The following is a 21,218-nucleotide window of genomic DNA, read 5'->3' as shown; positions in this document are numbered from 1 at the left end:
ATTGGGGGAATATTTTAGAAGTTGCCAATATATCCTTTGCTAAAGCTTCCCCTTATGTTAACATCTTACTCTAACATCATAACCATAAAACATTTACCAAAACTAAAATTCTCATTCATATAAAATTATAATTAAATGTATAGACCAATTTGGATTTCACCTGGTTTTTCCACAAATGAACCTTTTCTGTTTTGGATCCATCCCACAATCTCACCTCGAATTTAGTTGTTGTGTCTAGTTAATCTCCTCCAATCTGTGGCAATTTCTCAGACTTTCCTTGTTTTTCATGACCTTCACACTTTGAAGAGAGTTGGTTATGTTGGAGAAAGTCTTTTCAATTTGGCTTTGTCTGATGTTGTTTCAAGATTAGATTGAGGGTATACATTTTCAGTGCATCTCATCAGGGAGCACATTAAGCTGATAGGCATTGCTGGTGATGTTAACCTTGATCACTTAGCTAAAGTAGTATGTACCAAGATTCTCCACTGTAGATACTAAATTTCTCTGTAGATACTAAATGTTTTTAGTATCCTCTGTAATACTAAAATTTTTTGATATTAAATATTTGAGGGAGATGCTGATAGACTATGCACATGTCCTGTTTCTGCTTAAACTTTGATCACTAATTTTAAGCATCTTTCAGTGGATCTTGCCTGTAGCAATTATTACTCTGGTATTCTAATGGAGTTTTCATATTTCCTTCATTCTTTCTACATTTATTAATTGGAATTCTTCTGTAAGTCAAGAGCTGTTGTTCTTCCCCCATTTATTTATTCCTTTAGTTTTCCACGTATATTAGTATGAACTCAGGGGCATTTATTTCATTCTTTGGATTATAATCCAATACTACTCAAATTGTTTCAGTTTTAGCTATAGAGAATACTTTCATGTTGACTACTCTACCCTGTCACACTCCTGAAATCAACTATTTTCCCAAAGAACCCTTGTTTCTTTTTTTTTGCAGAACAGAATTTTTTTCCCTAGCTTTATTAGATAAAATTGACCTGTAACATTGTTTAAAGTTTACAGTGTGTTGATTTGATACACTTATATTGCAAAATAATTACCACCATAACATTAGCTAACACCTTCATCATGTAACATAATTATCATTACTTTTTTGTGGTGAGAAAATTTAAGATCTATTCTCAACAACTTTCATCTATATACATTATTAACTATCATCACAATGCTGTGCATAGGTTCCCAGAACTTACTCATCTTCTAATTGGAAATTTGTACCCTTTGATCAATATCTCCCCATTTCCCCGACCCACCAGCCCCTAGTAAACAGCATTCTACTCTGTTTCCATAAGTTCAGCTTTTTTAGGTTCCACATGTAAGTGGTTATCATACAGTATTTCTCTTTCCCTGTCTGGTTTATTTCACTTAGCATAATGCCCTCAAGATCCATCTGTGTTGTTGTTGTAAATGACAGGATTTCCTTCTCTCTAACAGCTGAGTAATATTCCTTTATTCCTATATACACCATGTCTTCTTTATCCATCTATCTATTGATGCACACAAGATATGGTTGTTTCCATATCATGGCTATTATGAATAATGCTGCAACAAATATGGGAGTGCAGATATGTCTTCCGTACCTGTTTTCATTTCTTTTGGATGTATACCCAGAGATTACATTGCTGGATTCTATGGTAGTTCTATTCTTAATTTTTTAAAGAACCTCCCTACTGTTTTCCATAGTGGCAGCATCAATTTACATTCCCACCAACGGTGCATAAGGGTTCCCTTTTCTCTACATCCTTATCAACACTTCTTATTTGTTGTTTTTTGATAACAGCCATTTTGACAGGTGTGAGGTGATCTCATTGTGGTTTGGTTTGGTTTTTAATAAGTTTATTTATTTATTTATTTATTTATTGGCTGTGTTGGGTCTTTGTTGCTGCATACGGGCTTTCTCTAGTTACAGAGAGTGGGGGCTACTCTTCATTGTGGTGTGTGGGCTCCTCATTGCCATGGCTTTTCTTGTTGCGGAGCATGAGCTCTAGGCACGTGGGCTTCAGTAGTTGCAGCACATGGCTCAATAGCTGTGACTCACAGGCTCTAAAGCGCAGGCTCAATACTTGTGGCACATGGGCTTAGTTGCTCCATGGCATGTGGGATCTTCCTGAAGCAGGGATCGATCCCGTGTCCCCTGCATTGGCAGGTGGATTCTTAACCACTGTGCCACCTGGGAAGCCCCATCATTGTGGTTTTGATTTGCATTTCCCTGATAATTAGTGATGTTGAGCACCTTTTCATCTACCTGTTGGTCATTTGTGTATCTTCTTTGGAAAAATGTCTCTTCAGTTCTGGTTCCTCTGCCCATGTTTAAATTAGATTTTTTTGTTGTTGTTATTCAGCTGTATGAGTTCTTTATATATTTTGGATATTACTCTCTTATCAGATATATGGTTCACAAATATTTTCTCCTCTTCTGTAGGTTACCTTTTCATTTTATTGACTGTTTCGCTATACAGAAAAGTTGGGGTTTGATGGAGTCCTACTTACTGACTTTTTGCTTTTGTAACTTGTGCTTTTGGTGTCATATCCAAAAAATTACTGGCAAGACCAATGTCAAGGAGTTTTTCCCTACGTTTTTTTCCTAGGAGCTTATGGTTTCAGGTCTTACTTTTAATTCTTTAACCCATTTTAAGTTAATTTGTGAGTGGTAAAAATAGGAGTCCAATGTCATTTTTTTTTGGCATGTGGTTATCAAGTTTTCCCAGCGCCTCTTATTAAAGAGACTATCCTTCCCCTACTGAGTATTCTTGGCTCCCTTGTAAAATATTAGTTGACTATATTTGTGGGGGGTTATTTTTGGGTTCTCTGTTCTGTTCCATTGATCTATGTGTCTGTTTTTTGTGCCAATATCATACTGTTTTGATTACTGTAGCTTTGTAGTATAGCTTGAAATCAGGAAGTGTGATGCCTCCAGTTTTATTCATCTTTCTCAGAATTGCTTTGGCAATACAGGATCTTTTGTGGTTCAATACAAATTTTAAAATTGTTTTTCCTCTCTGAAAAATGGCATTGGAATTTTGATAGGGATTGCATTGAATCTATCAATGGCATTGAGTAGTGTGGAGGTTTAAACAATATTCTTCTGGTTCATGAACACATTTCATGTGTCTCCCCATTTGTTTGTGTCATCCTCAGTTTCCTTCATTAAAGTCTTTTAGTTTTCAGTGAACAGATCTTTTAGCTCCTTGGTTAAATTTATTTCTAGGTATTTATTGATTTGATGCTATTGTGAATGGCATTGTTTTCTTTAGTTCTTCTCAGATATCTTGTTGTTAGTATCTAGAAACAACTGATTTTTGTATGTTGATTTTGCTTCCTGCAACTTTACTGAATTCATTGGTTATTTCTAACAGTTTTTTTGGTGGAGTCTTTAGATTTTCTATTAGATATTAGATCATTTCATGTATAAACAAAGACAACTTACTTCTTCCTTTCTGACTGGATGCCTTTTATTTCTTTTTCTTGCCTGATTTCTCTGGTTAGGACTTCCAGTGCTATGTTGAGTAAAAGTGGTAACAGTGGGCACTCTTATCTTGTTCCTGATATTAGAGGGAAAGCTTCAACCTTTCACCATTGAGTATGATGTTAGTTGAGGATTTGTCATGCATGACCTTTATTATTTTGAGGGATATTTCTTTCTTGCTATTTTTTAATTTTTTTGATTTTTTAAAATTTTTTATTTTTGGCTGTGTTGGATTTTGTTGCTGTGCATGGGCTCTCTCAAATTGTGGCGAGCAGGGGTGACTCTTTGTTGCAGTGTATGAGTTTCTCATTGCCGTGGCTTCTCTTACTGCAGAGCATAGGCTCTAGGTGCATGAGCTGTAGTAGTTGTGGCTTGCACGCTGTAGAGCACAGGCTCAGTAGTTGTGGCACACAGGCTTAGTTGCTCCTTGACATGTGGAATCTTCCCGGAGCAGGGCTTGAACCCGTGTCCCCTGCATTGGCAGGTGGATTCTTAACCACTGTGCCACCAGGGAAGTTCCAAGTCTTCTATTTTTTTGCTTAGTCTAGCTAAAGGTTTGTCAATTTTGCTTATCTTCAAAAATCTAGTTCTAATCTTACTGATCTTTTTATTTTGTTTTTACAATAAACTGCATATATTTAGAGTGTACAATTTGGCATCCCAATCTCCCAATTCATTCCCCCCCAACCTTCCCCGCTTTCCCCACTTTGTGTCCATATGTTTGTTCCCCACACCTGTGTCTCTACTTCTGCCTTGCAAACTGGTTGATCTGTACCATTTTTCTATAGTCCACATATATGTGTTAACATACGATATTTGTTTTTCTCTTTCTGATTCACTTCACTCTGCATGACAGTCTCTAGGTACATCCATGTCTCTACAAATGTCCCAGTTTCGTTCCTTTTTACAGCTGAGTAATATTCCATTGTATACATGTACCACATCTTCTTTATCCATTCATCTGTTGTTGGACATTTAGGTTGCTTCCATGTCCTGGCTATTGTAAATAGTGCTGCAGTGAACATTGGAGTGCATGTGTCTTTTTGAATGATGGTGTTCTCTGAGTATATGCCCAGGAGTGGGATTGCTGGGTCATATGGTAGTTCTATTTTTAGTTTTGCAAGGAACCTCCATACTGTTCTCCACAGTGGCTGTATCAATTTACATTCCCACCAGCAGTGCAAGAGTGTTCCCTTTTCTCCACACCCTCTCCAGCATTTACTGTTTGTAGATTTTCTGATGATGCCCATTCTAACCGGTGTGAGGTGATACCTCATTGTAGTTTTGATTTGCATTTCTCTAATAATTAGTGATGTTGAGCAGCTTTTCATTTGCCTCTTGGCCATCTGTATGTCTTCTTTGGAGAAATGCCTGTTTAGGTCTTCTGCCCATTTTTTGATTGGGTTGTTTGTTATTTTGATATTGAGCTGAATGAACTGTTTATATATTTTGGAAATTAATCCTTTGTCTGTTGATTCGTTTGCAAATAGTTTCTCCCCTTCTGAGGGTTGTCATTTCGTCTTGCTTATAGTTTCCTTTGCTGTGCAGAAGCTTTGAAGTTTCATCAGGTCCCACTTATTTATTTTTGTTTTTATTTCCATTACTCTAGGGGGTGGATCAAAAAAGATTTTGCTTATCTTCAAAAAGTGTTCTTCGTATGTTTTCGAAGAGTATTCTTCCTATGTTTTCCTCTAGCAGTTTTATAGTGTCTGGCCTTACATATAGGTCCTAATCCATTTTGAGTTTATTTTTGTGTATGGTGTTAGGGAGTGTTCTTTTTTTTTTATTTTTTTTTATTTTTTTGGGGGTACACCAAGTTCAATCATCTGTTTTTATACACATATCCCCGTATTCCCTCCCTTCCTTGATTCCCCCCCACCTCGAGTCCCCCCCACCCTCCCCGCCCCAGTCCTCTAAGGCATCTTCCATCCTCGAGTTGGACCCCCTTTGTTATACAACAACTTCCCACTGACTATCTGTTTTACAGTTGGTAGTATATATATGTCTGTGCTACTCTCTCGCTTTTAGGGAGTGTTCTAATTTCATTCTTTTCCATGTAGCTGTCCAGTTTTCCCAGCACCACTTATTGAAGAGGTTGCCTTTTCTCTATTGTATATCCTTGCCTCCTTTGTCATAGATTAGTTGACCGTAGTTTATTTCTGGGCTTTCTTTCACGCCAGTGAGCACTTCCCAGAACCCCTGCCACCAGTGCCCCTGTCTCCTCGGTGAGCCACAGCTGTCCCCCACCTCTGCAGGCAACCCTCCAACACCAGCAGGTAGGTCTGGTTCAGTCTCCTATGGGGTCACTGCTCCTTCCCCCTGGGTTCTGGTGAGCACACTATTCTTTTTGCCCTCCAATAGTAGAGTCTCCGTTTCCCCCAGTCCTGTGGAGGTCCTGCAATCAAATCCCGCTGGCTTTCAAAGTCTGATTCTCTGGGGATTCCTCCTCCCGTTGCTGGACCCCTAGGTTAGAAAGCCTGATGTGGGGCTCAGAACCCTCAGGACTTCTGCAGTGTAACTGTTCTCCAGCTTGTGGGTCACCCACCCAGCATTTATGGGATTTGATTTTAATGCAGTTGTGCCCCTTCTGCTGTCTCACTGCGGCTTCTCCTTTGTCTCTGGATGTGGGGTGGTTTTTTTTGATGAGTTCCAGTGTCTTTCTGTTGATGATTGTTCAGCAGTTCGTTGTAATTCCGGTGCTCTTGCAAGAGGGAGTGAGTGCATGTTCTCCTACTCTGCCATCTTGATTGTTCTCTTACTGATCTTTTCTGTTTTCCTGGGCTTTATTTTATTTATTTCTGCTCTGATCTTTGTTATTTCCATTCTTCTGCTCACTTTGGGCTAGTCTGTTCTTTTTCGAATTCCTTGAGATGTAAAGTTATTTGAGGCCTTTCTTGTTTCTGAATAAGGGCATTTATCACTATAATGTCCTTCTTGGAACTGCTTTTGTCTCATAGGTTTTGATATGTTGTGTTCACATTTTCATTTGTTTCAGGATATTTTTTGCTTTCCTTTCTGATTTTTTTAGATGTATTCGTTGTTCACGACTGTGTTGTTTAATTTCCACATATTTGTAGAATTTCCTGCTTCCCTCCTGGTATTGATTTCTAGTTTCATATCATTATGGTCAGAAAACGTACTTGGTATGATTTGTCTTCTTAAATTTGCTAAGATTTGTTTTGCAGCCTATGTGTGATCTAACTTGGAGAATGTTCTGTGTATGCTTGATGTATTCAGCTGCTGAATTATCTATATGTGTCTGTTAAGTCCATTTGGTCTAAAGTATGCTTCAAGTCCAGTATTTCCATATTGATTTTGCTATCTGGGTGATCTGTCCATTGTTGAAAAGTGTGGTGTTTAAAAACATAAAAGTGGGAGGAGTAAAAGGAGAGTGATTTTGTATGTGATTAAAATTAAGTTGTTATCATATAAAATAGATTGTTATCTGTAAGATGTTTATGTAAGCCTCAGGGTAGCCACAAATCAAAACGTATAGTAGATTCACCAAAGGGAAGGTAAACAGAAAATATTACTGTGGAAAATCACCAATTCATGAAGGCAGGCAGCAAGAGAGGAAGAAAGGAAGAAGAAAACTACAAAAAAGCCAGAAAACAGTAAGATGGTATAAGTAAGTCCTTAGCTATCAATAATTACTCTAAATGTGAATGAATTGAATTCTCCAGTCAAAAGACATAGAGTGACTTGATGGATAGAAAAACAGGACCCAACTATATGCTGCCTACAGGAGACTCACTTCAGCTTTAAGGACATGTGAGCTGAAAGTGAAGGAATGGAAAAAGATACTCCTCACAAGTAGAAACCAAAAGAGAGCAGGGGTGGCTATACTTGTAGCAGACAAAATAGTAACAATAGACAAAGGGGAGGGCATTATATAATAATAAAGGAGTCAGTTCATCAAGATGATATAACAGCCCTATACACACACATACCCAACATCAAAGCACTTAAATATATTAAGCAAATACTAACATCTGAAGGGAGAAGTAGACAACAATACAGTAATAGCCGAAGACTTCAGTACCCCACTTTCAACATTGGAGACTGGTGTTTAGAAACCAGGGAGGTTTGCTCATTGCTACTAGGATAGCACTGCTTCTTGCCCCTGTTAGTGAATAAAGCTGAAGATTATAGGTATTAACTCATGCATATATCTACATCTGTATTCATTTACATCTCTGTTATAATGTGCGTATGTATTTATATATATGTATGTGTATGTTTTTTTTTTAAACCACAAGTCCATGTTGATACCTCCAACTAGTCCAAAACCACAGTGTTGACAATAGCCTTTTCCCTTTTTTTATTTACAACTTCTTTCTCCAATGGTGATGAACATGGCTCTCATTATTTACAGTGTATTTACCCTAGTATATAAATAAAATTTCAGAATTCTTATCCCATACCCAGGTGAGAAACAAATTTTCCAACTGGAGTACAGTTTTTATGTATAGTATCCAGTCAAAACATTGCTGGAGTTTCCTGGGTTAGCTTTTTTCTGCTGTATATACCCTTCAGCATGAGGATGTGATTCATTTATAATACAGTTAGATTCATTTGTTACATCCTATATTCCATTTTGCCCCAATATCTTGGTTAATTTTTTTAAAATTTGCATACTCTGAAATTTACTTTTTGTGGTGTATAGTTGTCAGTTTTGATAAATCCACATCACAGCTCCATACAAAGTATTTCTGTCAGTCCAAAAATTCTCACATGCCATCCCTTTATAGACAGTCCCTCCCCTGACCCCTGGCAATTCTTGGTCTGTTTTCTTCCAAGTTTTGCCTTTCCAGAGTGTCATGTAAATGAAATCATAAAACATATAATAGTCTTTTGGGTTTGGTTTCTTTTACTTTACAAAGTATATTTAAGACATCCATCTCTTTATATGAATCAGTAGTTTTTTACTTTTTAATGCTTTATTACAAACAAAACAATAAAAAGTTTAAAAAAAAACAGTTTTTCTATGCATTCACTTAGTTTTGGGTGATTACAATTAGAGCTGCTGAGTCATGTGTTATATGTGTGTGTTTAGCTTTACAAGAACTATTTACAACCAAACTATGCTGAACTGTTTTTACAGTGGCTGTATCTTTGTATTCCCACTAGAAGTGTACAGGTGTTTCAGTTACTCTCCATCCTCGCCAGTTTGTGGTACTGTCAGTATATTTTAACCATTAGAATAGGTGCTTTGCTCTATGTGTTACCCTTGAGCTCCGCTGTTCAGCTCCTCAGTACAGGAAGCAGGGGCTTAATTTACCCCTCCCTTTTATGTGCTTCCTATGACTGCTCTGTGTCAGTGCCAAGTGGCTCAGTACAGAAAAAAAAAATCAACACAGGTTCAACTCACCCTCTTGAGACCACACCTCCTGTGTGGAAGAGGAGGAGGAGGGTTTCCCTCCCTCAGAATTTTAAACTCCTTCTGGTCGCTGTTACTGCTGTACCACTGTCGCCATGAGATTACTTGAGTGCTTGAGATTACTAGAGGGACAAAAGAAAGGGGATTTTCACACTGTTTCTGCTTTCACTCCTCATGCCTGAATAGAGGGCTTCTTCTGGAGGTCTTTCTGTCTGTGCCAATGTCCACTTCTAAGTGTCAGACTCTGTTGAGTTCAGCTCATTGGATGCCAAAGGAAACAATGATAAACTCATCACCATTTTAATGGTACTTTGGATGTTGCGGTCTTCACCAATTTGTCTGCTCCTTTTGTTTTTCAAGAGTCTCCTAATAGCTGCTGCATGTAGTCTGTCTAGGTTTTAGAGCTGCACTTAGTGGGAGAGACAGAATGGGTTGTGAATGTACCATTTTTCATTCTCATTAACAGCATACACAGGTTCCATTGCCAACACTTGGTATTTCCAGTTATTTTTAATTTTAGCCATTTTAAATATGGTTGTGAAATGGTATGTTATTGTGGTTTTAATTTGTTTTTCCCTGATGACTCATGATGCTGAGCATTGTTTCTGTGCTTCTTGGCCATTTTTATGTCTTTATGAAATGTATGGATTGTCTCATTATTTTAAGAATTTTTAATATATTCAAGATACAGATCCTCTGTGTGTTGCAAATATTTTCTCACAGTCTCTGGTTTGATTTTCATTTTTATTTTATTTTTTCTTTTCTATTCTTTTCTTTTTCCTTCCCTCCCCTCCCCTCCTTTCCCCTCCCCTTCCCTCTCCTTCCTTCTCCTTCTCTCCTTCCTTCCTGGATTGGGTCTTTGTTGTTGCACGTGGGCTTTCTCTAGTTGTGGCAAGCGAGGGCTACTCTTCGTTGCAATGCACGGACTTCTCATTGCGGTGGCTTCTCTTGTTACGGAGCATGGGCTCTAGGCACACAGGCTCCAGTAGTTGTGGCACATGTGCTCAGTAGTTGTGGCACATGGGCTTAGTTGCTCTGCAACATGTGGTATCTTCGTGGACCAGGGATTGAACCCGTGTCCCCTGCATTGGCAGGCGGATTCTTAACCACTGTGCTACCAGGGAAGTCCCTGATTTTCATTTTCTTACTGGTGTCTTTTGATGAAGAAAAAGTTTTAATTTTTATGAAATCCAGTTTGTTAATTTTTCTATTGAAGTATAGTTGATGTACAATATGTGTAAGTTACAAGTGTACAGTCTAGTGATTAACAGTTTTTAAAGGTTATACTCCATTTATAGTCGTTATAAAATATTGGCCATATTCCTTGTGTTGTACAGTATATCCCTGCAGCTTAATTTACGCATAGTAGTTTGTACCTCTTAATCCGCTACCGCTATATTGCCCTTCCCCTTCCCTTTTCCCACTGGTAACCACTAGATTGTTCTTTATATCTGTTATTCTGTTTCTTTTTTGTTATATTCACTAGTGGTATTTTTTAAAATTCCACATATAATTGATATCATGCAGTATTTGTTCTTCTCTGACATTTCACTTAGCATAATACCCTCCAAGTCTACCCATGTTGTTGCAAATGGCAAAATTTAATTCTTTTTATGGCTGAGTAGTATTTCATTATGAATATATTTATATACTACATCCTCTTTATTCATTCATCTGTTGATGGGCGCTCTTAAGTTTTCTTTTGTTGTTAGTACTTTTTTATCTAAAAAAGTACTTTTCTTGTGTAAAAATACTGCCTAACCAAGTGTTATGAAAATTTTCTCCTATATTTTCATCTAGAATTATAGTTTTAGCTTTATTTTTTAAGTCTGTGATCTATATCAAATTAATTTCTGTATATACTGTAATTTACAGTTTAGGATCATTTTCTTTCATTGGTTATTCCAGCACCATCTTTGAAATAATGATTATTTCCTTATTGAATTTAGTTGGCACCTTTGTCAAAAATCAATTGGCCTTTTATGGGTTTATTTTTAAGAGTTTCTGCTGTGTTCCTTTGAACTGTTTATCTGTCTTTACAACAACACCATGATTTTTTGTTTGTTTTTGTCTTTGTTTTTTCTTTTATATATATCCCCATATTCCCTCCCTCCCTCGACTCCCTCCCACACTTGCTATCCCAGGCCTCTAAGTCATCACCCATCATTGAGTTGATCTCCCTGTGTTATGCAGCAGCTTCCCACTAGCTATCTGTTTTACATTTGGTAGTGTACTTACGTCAGTGCTACTCTCTCACTTCATCCGAGCTTCCCCTTCGCTCCCCACCCTATGTCTTCAAGTCCGTTCTCTACATCTGCATCTTTATTCTTGTCCTATCACTGGGTTCATCAGTACCAGTTTTTTAGATTCCATATATATGAGTTAGCATACGGTATTTGTTTTTCTGTTTCTGGCTTACTTTGCTCTATATGACAGACTCTAGGTCCATCCACCTCACCACAAGTAACTCAATACCATGATGGTTTGATTACTGTAGCTTTATAATAAGTCTTGAAATCAGGTTATGTCCTCCAATCTTGTTTTTATTTTCAGCATTATTTTTTGCTGTTTTAGGTTCTATGCATTTCCATTTAATTTTAGAATAGTCTTCTCAGTTTCTGCAAAAAACCCTCCTGGGATTTTGTTCAGTATTGCATTGAATCTATAGATCATTTTGAGAATGATTGACATCTTAGTAATATGGAGTCTCCCCATGCATGAACATGTTTTTTCCCCCTATTTATGTAATGTCTCTCAGTAAGATGTTGTAATTTTCAGTGTGTAGGCATACACATGTTTCATTAAATTTATTCCTCAGTATTTTATGTTTTATGATACTTTTGTATATGGTATTTTAGATTTTGTATTTTCTAGTTGTTTGTTTCTTGTCAACTCAGTTTTTATTGTTACTGTTTTTATTTGTTACTGTTGTCAACTCAATCGGTCAGTGCCAACAAGTTAATTTTAATTTCTTACTCATTGGGTCAGAGCTTCCTTTCTTATTCTAGGATAATTTAGGCAATTTGTGTGCTGTGGCCATAGGGAATTTAGGTAAGGTAACACTTCTAATGGTTAAGTTGAAGCATACCTATTTGTCCTCAATTTATGTCCAGTAACTTCCCTAAAATTTAGGGAGTGCTTTGTTTAAATTTAGTGATATCCTCAGCTGTAATGTCTTTTCACAGACACTCATGTTGCCAGGGAATGAACAGCAGTTTAACTTCTTCCTTGCCAGTCTTCATGTCTGTCTGTCTTTCCTTCCTTCCTTCCTTCCTTCCTTCCTTCCTTCCTTCCTTCCTTCCTTCCTTCCTTCCTTCCTTCCTTTTGCCTAGTGCACTGGTTAGGACATTCAGTATAATATCAAACAGAAGTAGTAAGAGCAGTCATCTTGCTTTATTCCCCATCTTTGGGTGGGTGGGGGAGTGGATTTAGTGTTTTATCAACTTTGATGTTAGCTGTATATTTTTATTAGATGCATTTTATGAGATTATGGATGCCCTCTTATATTCTTAGTTTGCTGTGAGTCTTATGAGTAGGTGTTGAATTTTGTCACATGCTTTTCCTGCTCTGTTATGATCTTGTTTTCTCCTTTCTATTGATGTGAATTATATTGATTAGATTTCAAATATTATTCTTACTGGGATAAACCACCACTTGATTATGGTGGATTGTCCCTTTTTATATTTATTGCTGAATTCAATTTACTAATATTGGTCTATAATCTTCTCAAAGTGTCCTGATAGCAGAGTTATGGTGGCTTTAAAAAAACCTCTTTCTTGTTTTCTGAAAGAGTTTGTGTTAGAGTGGTATTATTTGATTTAAATCTACCATATTACATTTTACTTTCAAATTGTACCAGGTGGTTTTTGTTCTTTCTTGCCTTCTTTTGTATTAATCATTTATCTTTTATTATTCCATTCTATTCTCCATATTGGCCTTTTTAATATACATCTTTGTTTATCTTTTAGTGGTTGTGGCCATCCCACAGAATTGGGATGGACTCCCACCCAAAATTTGGTTCATATACCTAGGCTTAGGATGCACCTCAAACTAGAAGAATTTGAGAGGAAGTTTATTACTCACACAGGGGACCTTGGGAAAAGTTGGGTGGGCACAGGCAGGTCCAGGCTGGCTTGGGCAAAGCAGAAAGGGCTTTGTAGTAGCTAGGGTAGAACTGAGAAAAAGGTGTATGTATGGGAGGTTTAAATTTGCTGCTGGTGCCAAAGAAGGAGGCAGTCATACTCAGCCTTTCTTATCAGCCTTTCCAGATGTGGGGCCAAAATGAGGCTTAAAAAGAAGTCAGTTATTTATTGTGAGTCTGGTGGATCTCTAATTCCTCACTTTTGAAAGTTCTCCCCTTCAGACGTTAGTTGCTTAGCTTCCTGCCTTATATAGGTTCAAAAACTGGCAAGTGTCTTGAGGAGACCTAATGATTGTCACAGGACCTTTTATCTAGTGGGATTTGGTTTGTTAATGCCATGACTGTGCAGCAAATTTCACTCTGCTTTCTTGGCTTAGTCCCCGATCATCCTATACCACGTTAACACTAAGGAAATGTCCCGTGGGGAAAAGCGGCTCGACATTCAGCTGTATTTCACTCCATCATGCCAGCAAATGAGTTCATCAAAAGCTCTGGTGATTTCTTTTTTCCAGTGGAGTATGTCTCCCTACACCAAACCCCTGCCCCAAATATCTAAATGTCCCTCTCTAGCATATTAGTTGATATTGCTTCTTGATTGCTTCTATAGCCCTGTGATCTTTTATTCAGTTTTGTTTGCTTGTTGAAACATGAGTGATGGCCTGTGGCTGCAGGAATATTATGGAGATACGGGTTTGAGCCCAGACTACCACAGTAAAGAAAATATCATAATAAAGCAAGTCACACGAATTGTTTGCTTTCCCAGTACATGTGAAAGTTATGTTTACACTATGCTGTAGTCTGTTAAGTGTACAATAGCATTATGTCTAAAAAAAAGTACATATCTTAATTTAAAAGTAGACTTTAAAAATGCTAACCATCATCTGAACCTTCATCAAGTTATAATCTTTTTGCAGTAGTACATCAAAGATCACTGATCACAGATTACATAACAAGTTATAATAATGAAAAAATTTGAAATATTGTGAGAATTACCAAAATGTGACATAGAGACACAAAGTGATCAAACGCTGTTAGGAAAATGGCACCAATAGACTTGCTTGACACAGGGTTGCCACAAACCTTCAATTTGTAAAAAAAAAGAAAAGAAAAGAAAATGTAGTATCTGCAAGGTACAATAAGGTGAAGTGCAATAAAGTGAGGTATGCCTATACATCCTACCTCGAAGTGGAAATCCTATGTAGAACACCTTTAGTTTCTCTCTATGATATATTAATAGTTTTCTGTTTAGGATTCTTACATTTTTATTATACTTATTATTAGGTGTTTGATGTTTTAATGATAATGTGTATGGCTTATTTTTTAGTTTCTAATTTTATAACTTTTCAGATACCAAAAAATGTAGTGGAATTTTTTAGTTTGTCTCTTATCTGGCAACTCTTCTAAAAACTTTCTTATATTCTAATAAGTTATCTGTAGATTGTTTTGGATTTTCTGTGTCCTTAATTATATCAAATATGAAAAGTGACAATATTATTTCTTCCTTTTTTATCCTTATATTTCTCATTTCTTTTTCCTGCCTTACTGCTAATACCATTTAAGACTTTTACTAACATGTAGAATAGAAAAGGTAAGGGTTGGCATCCTTATTTTGTTCCTAATCATACAGTGGACATTCTCCACATTTCACTATAAATAGGATGGTGGCTCTAAAGTTTTTTGTAGTTTCCCTTTGCTGTGAGTTTTTAATCATACATAATTATTGAATTTTATCAAATGCTTTATCTGACTATTGATGTGATTATATGAATTTTCTCCTTTATTGATGTGGTGCATCACATTGATTGATATTTGAATGTTAACTCACCTTGCATTTCTGGAGTAAAACAGCTTGATAGGAATTCACACACACACAAACATTCACTCACTCACTCACTCTACATTTGGTTGTCTAACATTTTGTTTAGGATTTTTGCTTCTATATACATAAAGGAGATGGGCCTCTTTTATTTTCTCATAATTGTCTCTTTAATTAGTAAATAGTAGGTAGAGGGTAGAGATTTAAAAGCTCTTCTGCTTTTGTGACATATTATAGCTATTACTCCAATATGACACAATACAGTATTACTCCATTTTTAAAAAATAAACTTTTATTTTCAAATAATTTCAAATGTATAGAAAAGATACATATAGAGTTCCCTTTACCTCTCTCCGAGTTTCTCTTGTTGTTAACATCTTATACTACCATAGTATATTTTTCAAAATTAAAAAGCCAACATTTATACATTACTATAACTAAACTTCAGACTTTTTTTTGGATTTCATCAGTTTTCCCATTAATGACCCGTTTCTGTTCTAGGACCCAATCTGGTGTATCACGTTCCATTTAGTTAAGTTGTCCTGTCTCCTTAGTCTTCTCTGATCTATGACAGTTCCTCATTCCTTCATTGTTTTTCATTATTTTGACAGTCTTGAGGAATATTGGTCTGATATTTTGTAGAATTTTTCTCAGTCTGGATTTAGCTGATGTTTTCCTCATGAGTAGACTGGAGTTCTGGGTTTTGGCAAAGAATACCACAGAAGCGAAGGACCCTTCTCATCACCTCATAACAGAGTATGTAATGTCTGCATGACATCACTGGTGACGTGAATCATCATAACTCAGATAACTGGTGTTTGTCAGGTTTCTCCACTATAAAGTTACTTTTTCTACCTTTTTATACTCTCTTTTCTGGAATTCAGTCATTAAAGCCAGCCTAGGACTGGACTTAAGGGGAAGATTAAGCTTCACCTCCTTGGGGAGGAGGTGGATGCCAGGGGAAGGTTACCTACATATGGAATTCTTCTGTTGGCAGGATTTGTTTTCTCCTTCCCTCCTGTTATATATTTATTCATACACTCATTTATTTACTCCATTATGTTTTAATATGGATTCTTTATCATCTTTATACATGATCACAGTCTTAAAAACCTCTGGTTCCCCCACTGACATATAAACTTTTTGGCGAAAGGCTTTGTTTGTTTTTAATGTTTTTATTTTTTATTAATTAATTAATTTGGCTTCATTGGGTCTTCATTGCTGCGCGTGGGCTTTCTCTTCGTTGTGGTTCCCGGGCTTTTCAGTGCGGTGGCTTCTCTTGTTTTGGAGCATGGGCTCTAGGCACGCGGGCTTCAGTAGTTGTGGCTTGCAGGCTCTAGAGTGCAGGCTCAGTAGTTATGGCACACGGGTTTTGTTGCTCCATGGCATGTGGAATCTTCCCGGACCAGAGATTGAACCCATGTCCCCTGTGTTGGCAGGCGGATTCTTAACCACTGTGCGACCAGGGAAGTCCCCAGGCTTTGTTTCTTATTTTTGTACACTCTGTACATTTAGCATGGTCCCCCAATTTATAGTGGACTTCCAGTGATTTTTTTTTGAATGGCTGTATTTTCCCTTCAACTGAAAAGTACCCTTTCATTATATACTAGCATTCTAAATTGAAAATAAAAGTAGATTTTAATATAAATAAAAGTAAACTCATGCATGATTACATTGTAATAAGGGTCTAAAAAAAGCAAAGGATACTGCAGAAATAACCATTTGAGTTTGATATGTCTCCGCAAAATATTGAAGCCACATTTGGAAAGAAATTACAGTATTTGATAAGCCAAGGATATGACCTGCTGTGTCCTTTCTCTTTTTTGTTCAGATCACCAGAGGAAATTAAGACCCCATTTTCTCCCTTCCCTGGAAAATTATCATCTGATGCAGTCACTCAGATAACAACAGAAAGTCCAGGAAAAGCCATGTTTTCGTCTGAGATTTTTGTTAATGCTGAAGATCGTGGACGTGATATTCCAGAGCTCAGTACACACAAGTTGGGCAAAGCTCCTGTCAAGTTTGCTTCATCATCTTCAGTCCAACAGATTACTGTTCCTCATGGCACAGATGGTAAGAGAGTGTGATTGGGTTGTAGGTCATAATACGAACTTCCATGTGTAATTAACTAAGAAGTTTCTTGATTGGGTCTTTCTAGTCAGAAAACCTAACTTAATTTTAAGCATTACGTTGTACATGATTTATATCATCTTTTATTTACATAGCTATGAAGAGAATATAATTTATTATGTTTTACTTCAATTTCTAGTGGCGTTTACAACCTGTGTGAAACATGCTACTTGTGGTTGACATATTTTCACTCATAATACTTGTCATAAGAATGCAAGTAGATTTTGAAAACTTAAAAACTATAGAGGTTCAATTTTAGGGAGGCAGGTGAATTATTTGGCATTTTTTTAACTATTGTTTTGCATAATATAATAAACAGATAGTGCAAACACGAGTCTATTTGTTGCTCATGAAACATTGACCAGGGATCCAGGTTGACTGTGACTTAAAATATGGAACCTTGGGGACTTTCCTGGTGGCACAGTGGTTAAGAATCCACCTGCCAGTGCAGGGGACACGGGTTCAGTCCCTTGGCCAGGAAGATTCCTACATGCTGCAGAGCAACTAAGCTCACGTGCCACAACTACTGAGCCTGTGCTCTAGTGCCCTTGAGCCACAACTGCTGAGCCTGTATGCCACAACTACTAAAGCCCATGCACCTACAGCCCATGCTCCACAACAAGAGAAGCCACCTCAATGATAAGCCTGCCCACTACAATGAAGAGTAGCCACTGCTTGCCACAACTAGAGAAAGCCAGCGTGCAGCAACAATGACCCAACCCAGCCAAAAAATTAATTAATTAATTAAAAACAAAACAAAACAAAAAAACATGGAACCTTGGATTCACCATCGTAGTCAACTGGAAGGGACGAAAAGCACAGAAGAGCACATGTAGGAGTCTTTTATGCGCTAGGCCTAGACATGGCCCACATCACTTTCCACTGACTAGGAATAATTTACCTGTGCTTTCCAGGATGAAGAAGAAATGAGTTTTGGTGAACAACTAGCAATCTCTACCATAAGGTCCATATTTAGAGTGCACATATGCTATTGTGACAGTGATAGTTTGATAGTGCTTATACTGTATAACATTCAAACTTATAGCAAGTTATTTTCTTTTTTAGACCAGTAACTGGAAAGTTAAGGTTCCATTCTTCATCCAAATGAGGGTGGGAACTTTAAATTACTAATTTTAAAGTATCCTATAGTTTGTACAAATCTATTCAAAATATATTTTAAGTTTTCCTACTTATGCAAAAAGTTTATCTGTAGGTATAGTTGGGATATGCCTAAATGTATAAAGAAAATTGCTTAGTTCCGCATTTAAATTGCAGTGAATTTAATTTGAATAAATATATTTGTATGTTGAGATGGTTATATTTCTTATACATTTTTATTGTGAAATAAAAGTATACCCCCAAAATGTATAGTCTAATAAATATCACACAGAACACTGTTAATGTGACAGTTACCTGTTGCTACTGTGAAATTCTTAGTGCTTTATAACAACAAACATTTGCTTTTCTCACTCATGGCTTACGAGTCAGTTGGAGTTTGGCATTAGGATGCGAAAATGGTTTGGGTCTGTTCCGCCTTATTCTGAAACCCACGGTACTCTGGGCTTTATTGTTCTCATGTTGGTGGCAGAAGCACAAGAGAGGAAATCCAACTGTGAAAGTGTATTTTATGCCTCTTATGACATCAAATGGATCAGTCTATATAGAGGCTACAGTTTATAGTTTTACCTTTACATACAGGTACTAGGGAGAAAGGACTCCTTTAAAAGATAAATATTATCTTTATTAGTTTACTAATAAAATATTATTTTTAACTCCATGAATTCAAAAGTAAAATTTTCAAAAATATTTTAAAAGTATACAGAACAGTATGTTAAATTTATGACTGTGTGTCCACTGCTCTGAATTAACAAATTAAGAGTAATACGCTATATGTTTATATTTAGTTCCATTTTCAAGTTTTTTGAAGAAACAAGTTTTATCATTGAACTTTCTTCTTTACCCTTCTCCAGTCCTTTCTTTCTCTCCCAGGAGCAACCATTATTTGCTGTGTAGTCACTTCTTCCCTCATAGATAGGCAGTCCAAAGTAACTTTTAAGACTTATGCATCCAAACATAAAGTTGTTGGGAATTTCAAGAAGCCACTTATCTGTCTCAGAATTCTCCATCTCCATGTGATAGCCATTCTTGCCCTGGGTCCATGTAATTCTGCCCAATTGTTATTGTCCATTTTCTGCAAACTTTGAACTAAATGGTAAATTTCACCATCACTACCAAGCTTTATGTACACTGATGGAGGAAGAAAACTAATAAATCAGTATTCTAACAATAATGACTACAGCAATGTCCAAATAGAAGTAGAGGCTACAGCCTGTTTTTTCTATCATTTAAATTCTTCCCTCCTTTGTACATTTCTTCATTGCCCTTGAATTCATTGGGTTTTTGCTTGATGGGTTAGTACAAGTATTCCTAAGCAGTCTAAGACTTTACTAGCCCTGCACATATAAGTTTAAGGTAGTTTTTTGTTAATTTCTATGACTAGGCTTGGTAAAGTGGTCCCCTAGGTGTTAGCCATACTCCTATTGACTATTTTTTTTTCTATTGACTATTTTTTAAGATAACCTATTTCTCCTTGATAGTTAAGGTCAGTCATAGTTTTATTCAACGCTGTGGCATCCTATTCCCTGTATTGTTTCAATGACATAAAGAATATAAAATGACTAGATGGCTCCTGTTTCCTGGTAGAAGTGCCCCTCCCTTATTCTTCCACCTAACAAAGCAGAGTCACAGAGATAGAAAGCAAAAGATTTTAAAGGCTTTTGCTTTTGCTCCTGAATACATGCATTCAATCTGTGGGATAGGCAAGTACCATATATGGTTCTGAGCATGTGCCATATTCTGTAAGCTAACGTTCCAACCTCAGAAAGTGATGCCCACCAGCTTATGCCAAGACAGTTGTCAGTAAATTGTTCACTCACTTTTTTTTTCCGCATTTACCATAGTTGTGGGTGATCAGGCTTGCGATGAGAACAGTGAATCCCTTTAGGTATCAGCCTTTTGTCTCATTTCCTTCACTGTGAAGTCAGTTTCTTAGTTGGAAGCAGCATACTAATAATATGGATTCCATGTCAAATCATCAGAATGATGGAATGGTCAAGGATGGTAATGCAATTCTAAGTAATATAAAAGTGGTTAAGAATCTGCCTGCCAATGCAGGGGACATGGGTTCATTCCCTGGTCCGGGAAATTCCCACATGCTGTGGAGCAACTAAGCCTGCGAGCCACAACTACTGAGCCCATGTGCCATAATTACTGAAGCATGTACTCCTAGAGCCCGTGCTCTGCAACAAGAGAAGCAACCACAATGAGAAGCCCTGCTCACCACAACTAGAGAAAGCCCATGCACAGCAATGAAGACCCAATACAACCATAAATAAATAAATAAACAAATTTATTTTAAAAAATAAATAAATAACTTAAAAAGTTGTTATAGCGTCCAGAATGAAGATCTCATTGTACTCTAGGACTATCAGACTCTGTCTAGAGTATTCTGATATTTATAAACTAGACATGGGCAGTTGACTAGGAGTCCACCTAGAGGTCATGACAGGAGGTAAGAGAAAACCATGGTCTGTAAGGATAAACTGAAGAAGCTGGTGTGTTTAATCAGGAGAAGTGGTAGCTATCTACAAAATTCTATTCATATGAGTGATACAACCCCATAAAATACTCAGAAATAACCTAAATAAGAATTTTATAGGACCTATGTGAAGGAAATACTAATCCTTTGTGTAGGAATAGTAAAGAATAGTAGACTAAAGAAGGAATGGGATATTTCTGAATGGGAAGACTGACTATTGTAAAGATGTCATTTATTCTTAAGTGAATTTATACTTTAACATAATTCTACTCAAAATTCTAATAGAATTGTTCTTTTGAACTTGTTTAATCTTAAATGTTTTCTGGAAGTATAACAAAGAAAATTCTGAAAAAAAATAATGGGGAGGACAGATTTTAGCAGCGGCCAGTGGAGCGTTTTAATGGGATGCCTGAAAGTTGCAGACATTCTCACACTTGACCGATGGGCCCAGATTTAGTCATATATCCATACATGGCTGCAAGGAAGATTGGGAAATGTAATGGACAGATGGGCAATATGTACCCAGCTAAATATCAAGATGCTGTTACAGAGAGAGAGTTTCTACCACATCATGAAAGAAAAAGAAGCATATAGAAAAATATTTCATACTCTATAATAATCAAATTATTAGAATGTCACAAACATTTTAGAAAGAATTTTAGC

General features: G+C 36.8%; 1 protein-coding gene across 6 annotated transcripts in view; it reads left to right on the top strand.

Moving 5' to 3' along the window:
• Nucleotides 1-21,218, top strand: part of ALMS1 (ALMS1 centrosome and basal body associated protein) — a 186,152-nt gene that overhangs the window by 91,040 nt on the left and 73,894 nt on the right. For all 6 annotated transcript variants that reach the window (XM_057740852.1, XM_057740857.1, XM_057740853.1 and 3 more), the window contains exon 11: nucleotides 16,659-16,900. In XM_057740852.1, the coding sequence (XP_057596835.1) occupies nucleotides 16,659-16,900 (242 nt within the window). The remainder of the gene's footprint in view (nucleotides 1-16,658; nucleotides 16,901-21,218) is intronic.

This window comes from Hippopotamus amphibius, chromosome 7 (genome assembly GCF_030028045.1).
Source record: "Hippopotamus amphibius kiboko isolate mHipAmp2 chromosome 7, mHipAmp2.hap2, whole genome shotgun sequence".
In the NCBI taxonomy this organism is placed as follows: Eukaryota; Metazoa; Chordata; class Mammalia; order Artiodactyla; family Hippopotamidae; genus Hippopotamus; species Hippopotamus amphibius.
The sequence above is the reverse complement of the archived record's forward strand: the minus strand, read 5'-3'. Positions and strand labels throughout refer to the sequence as shown.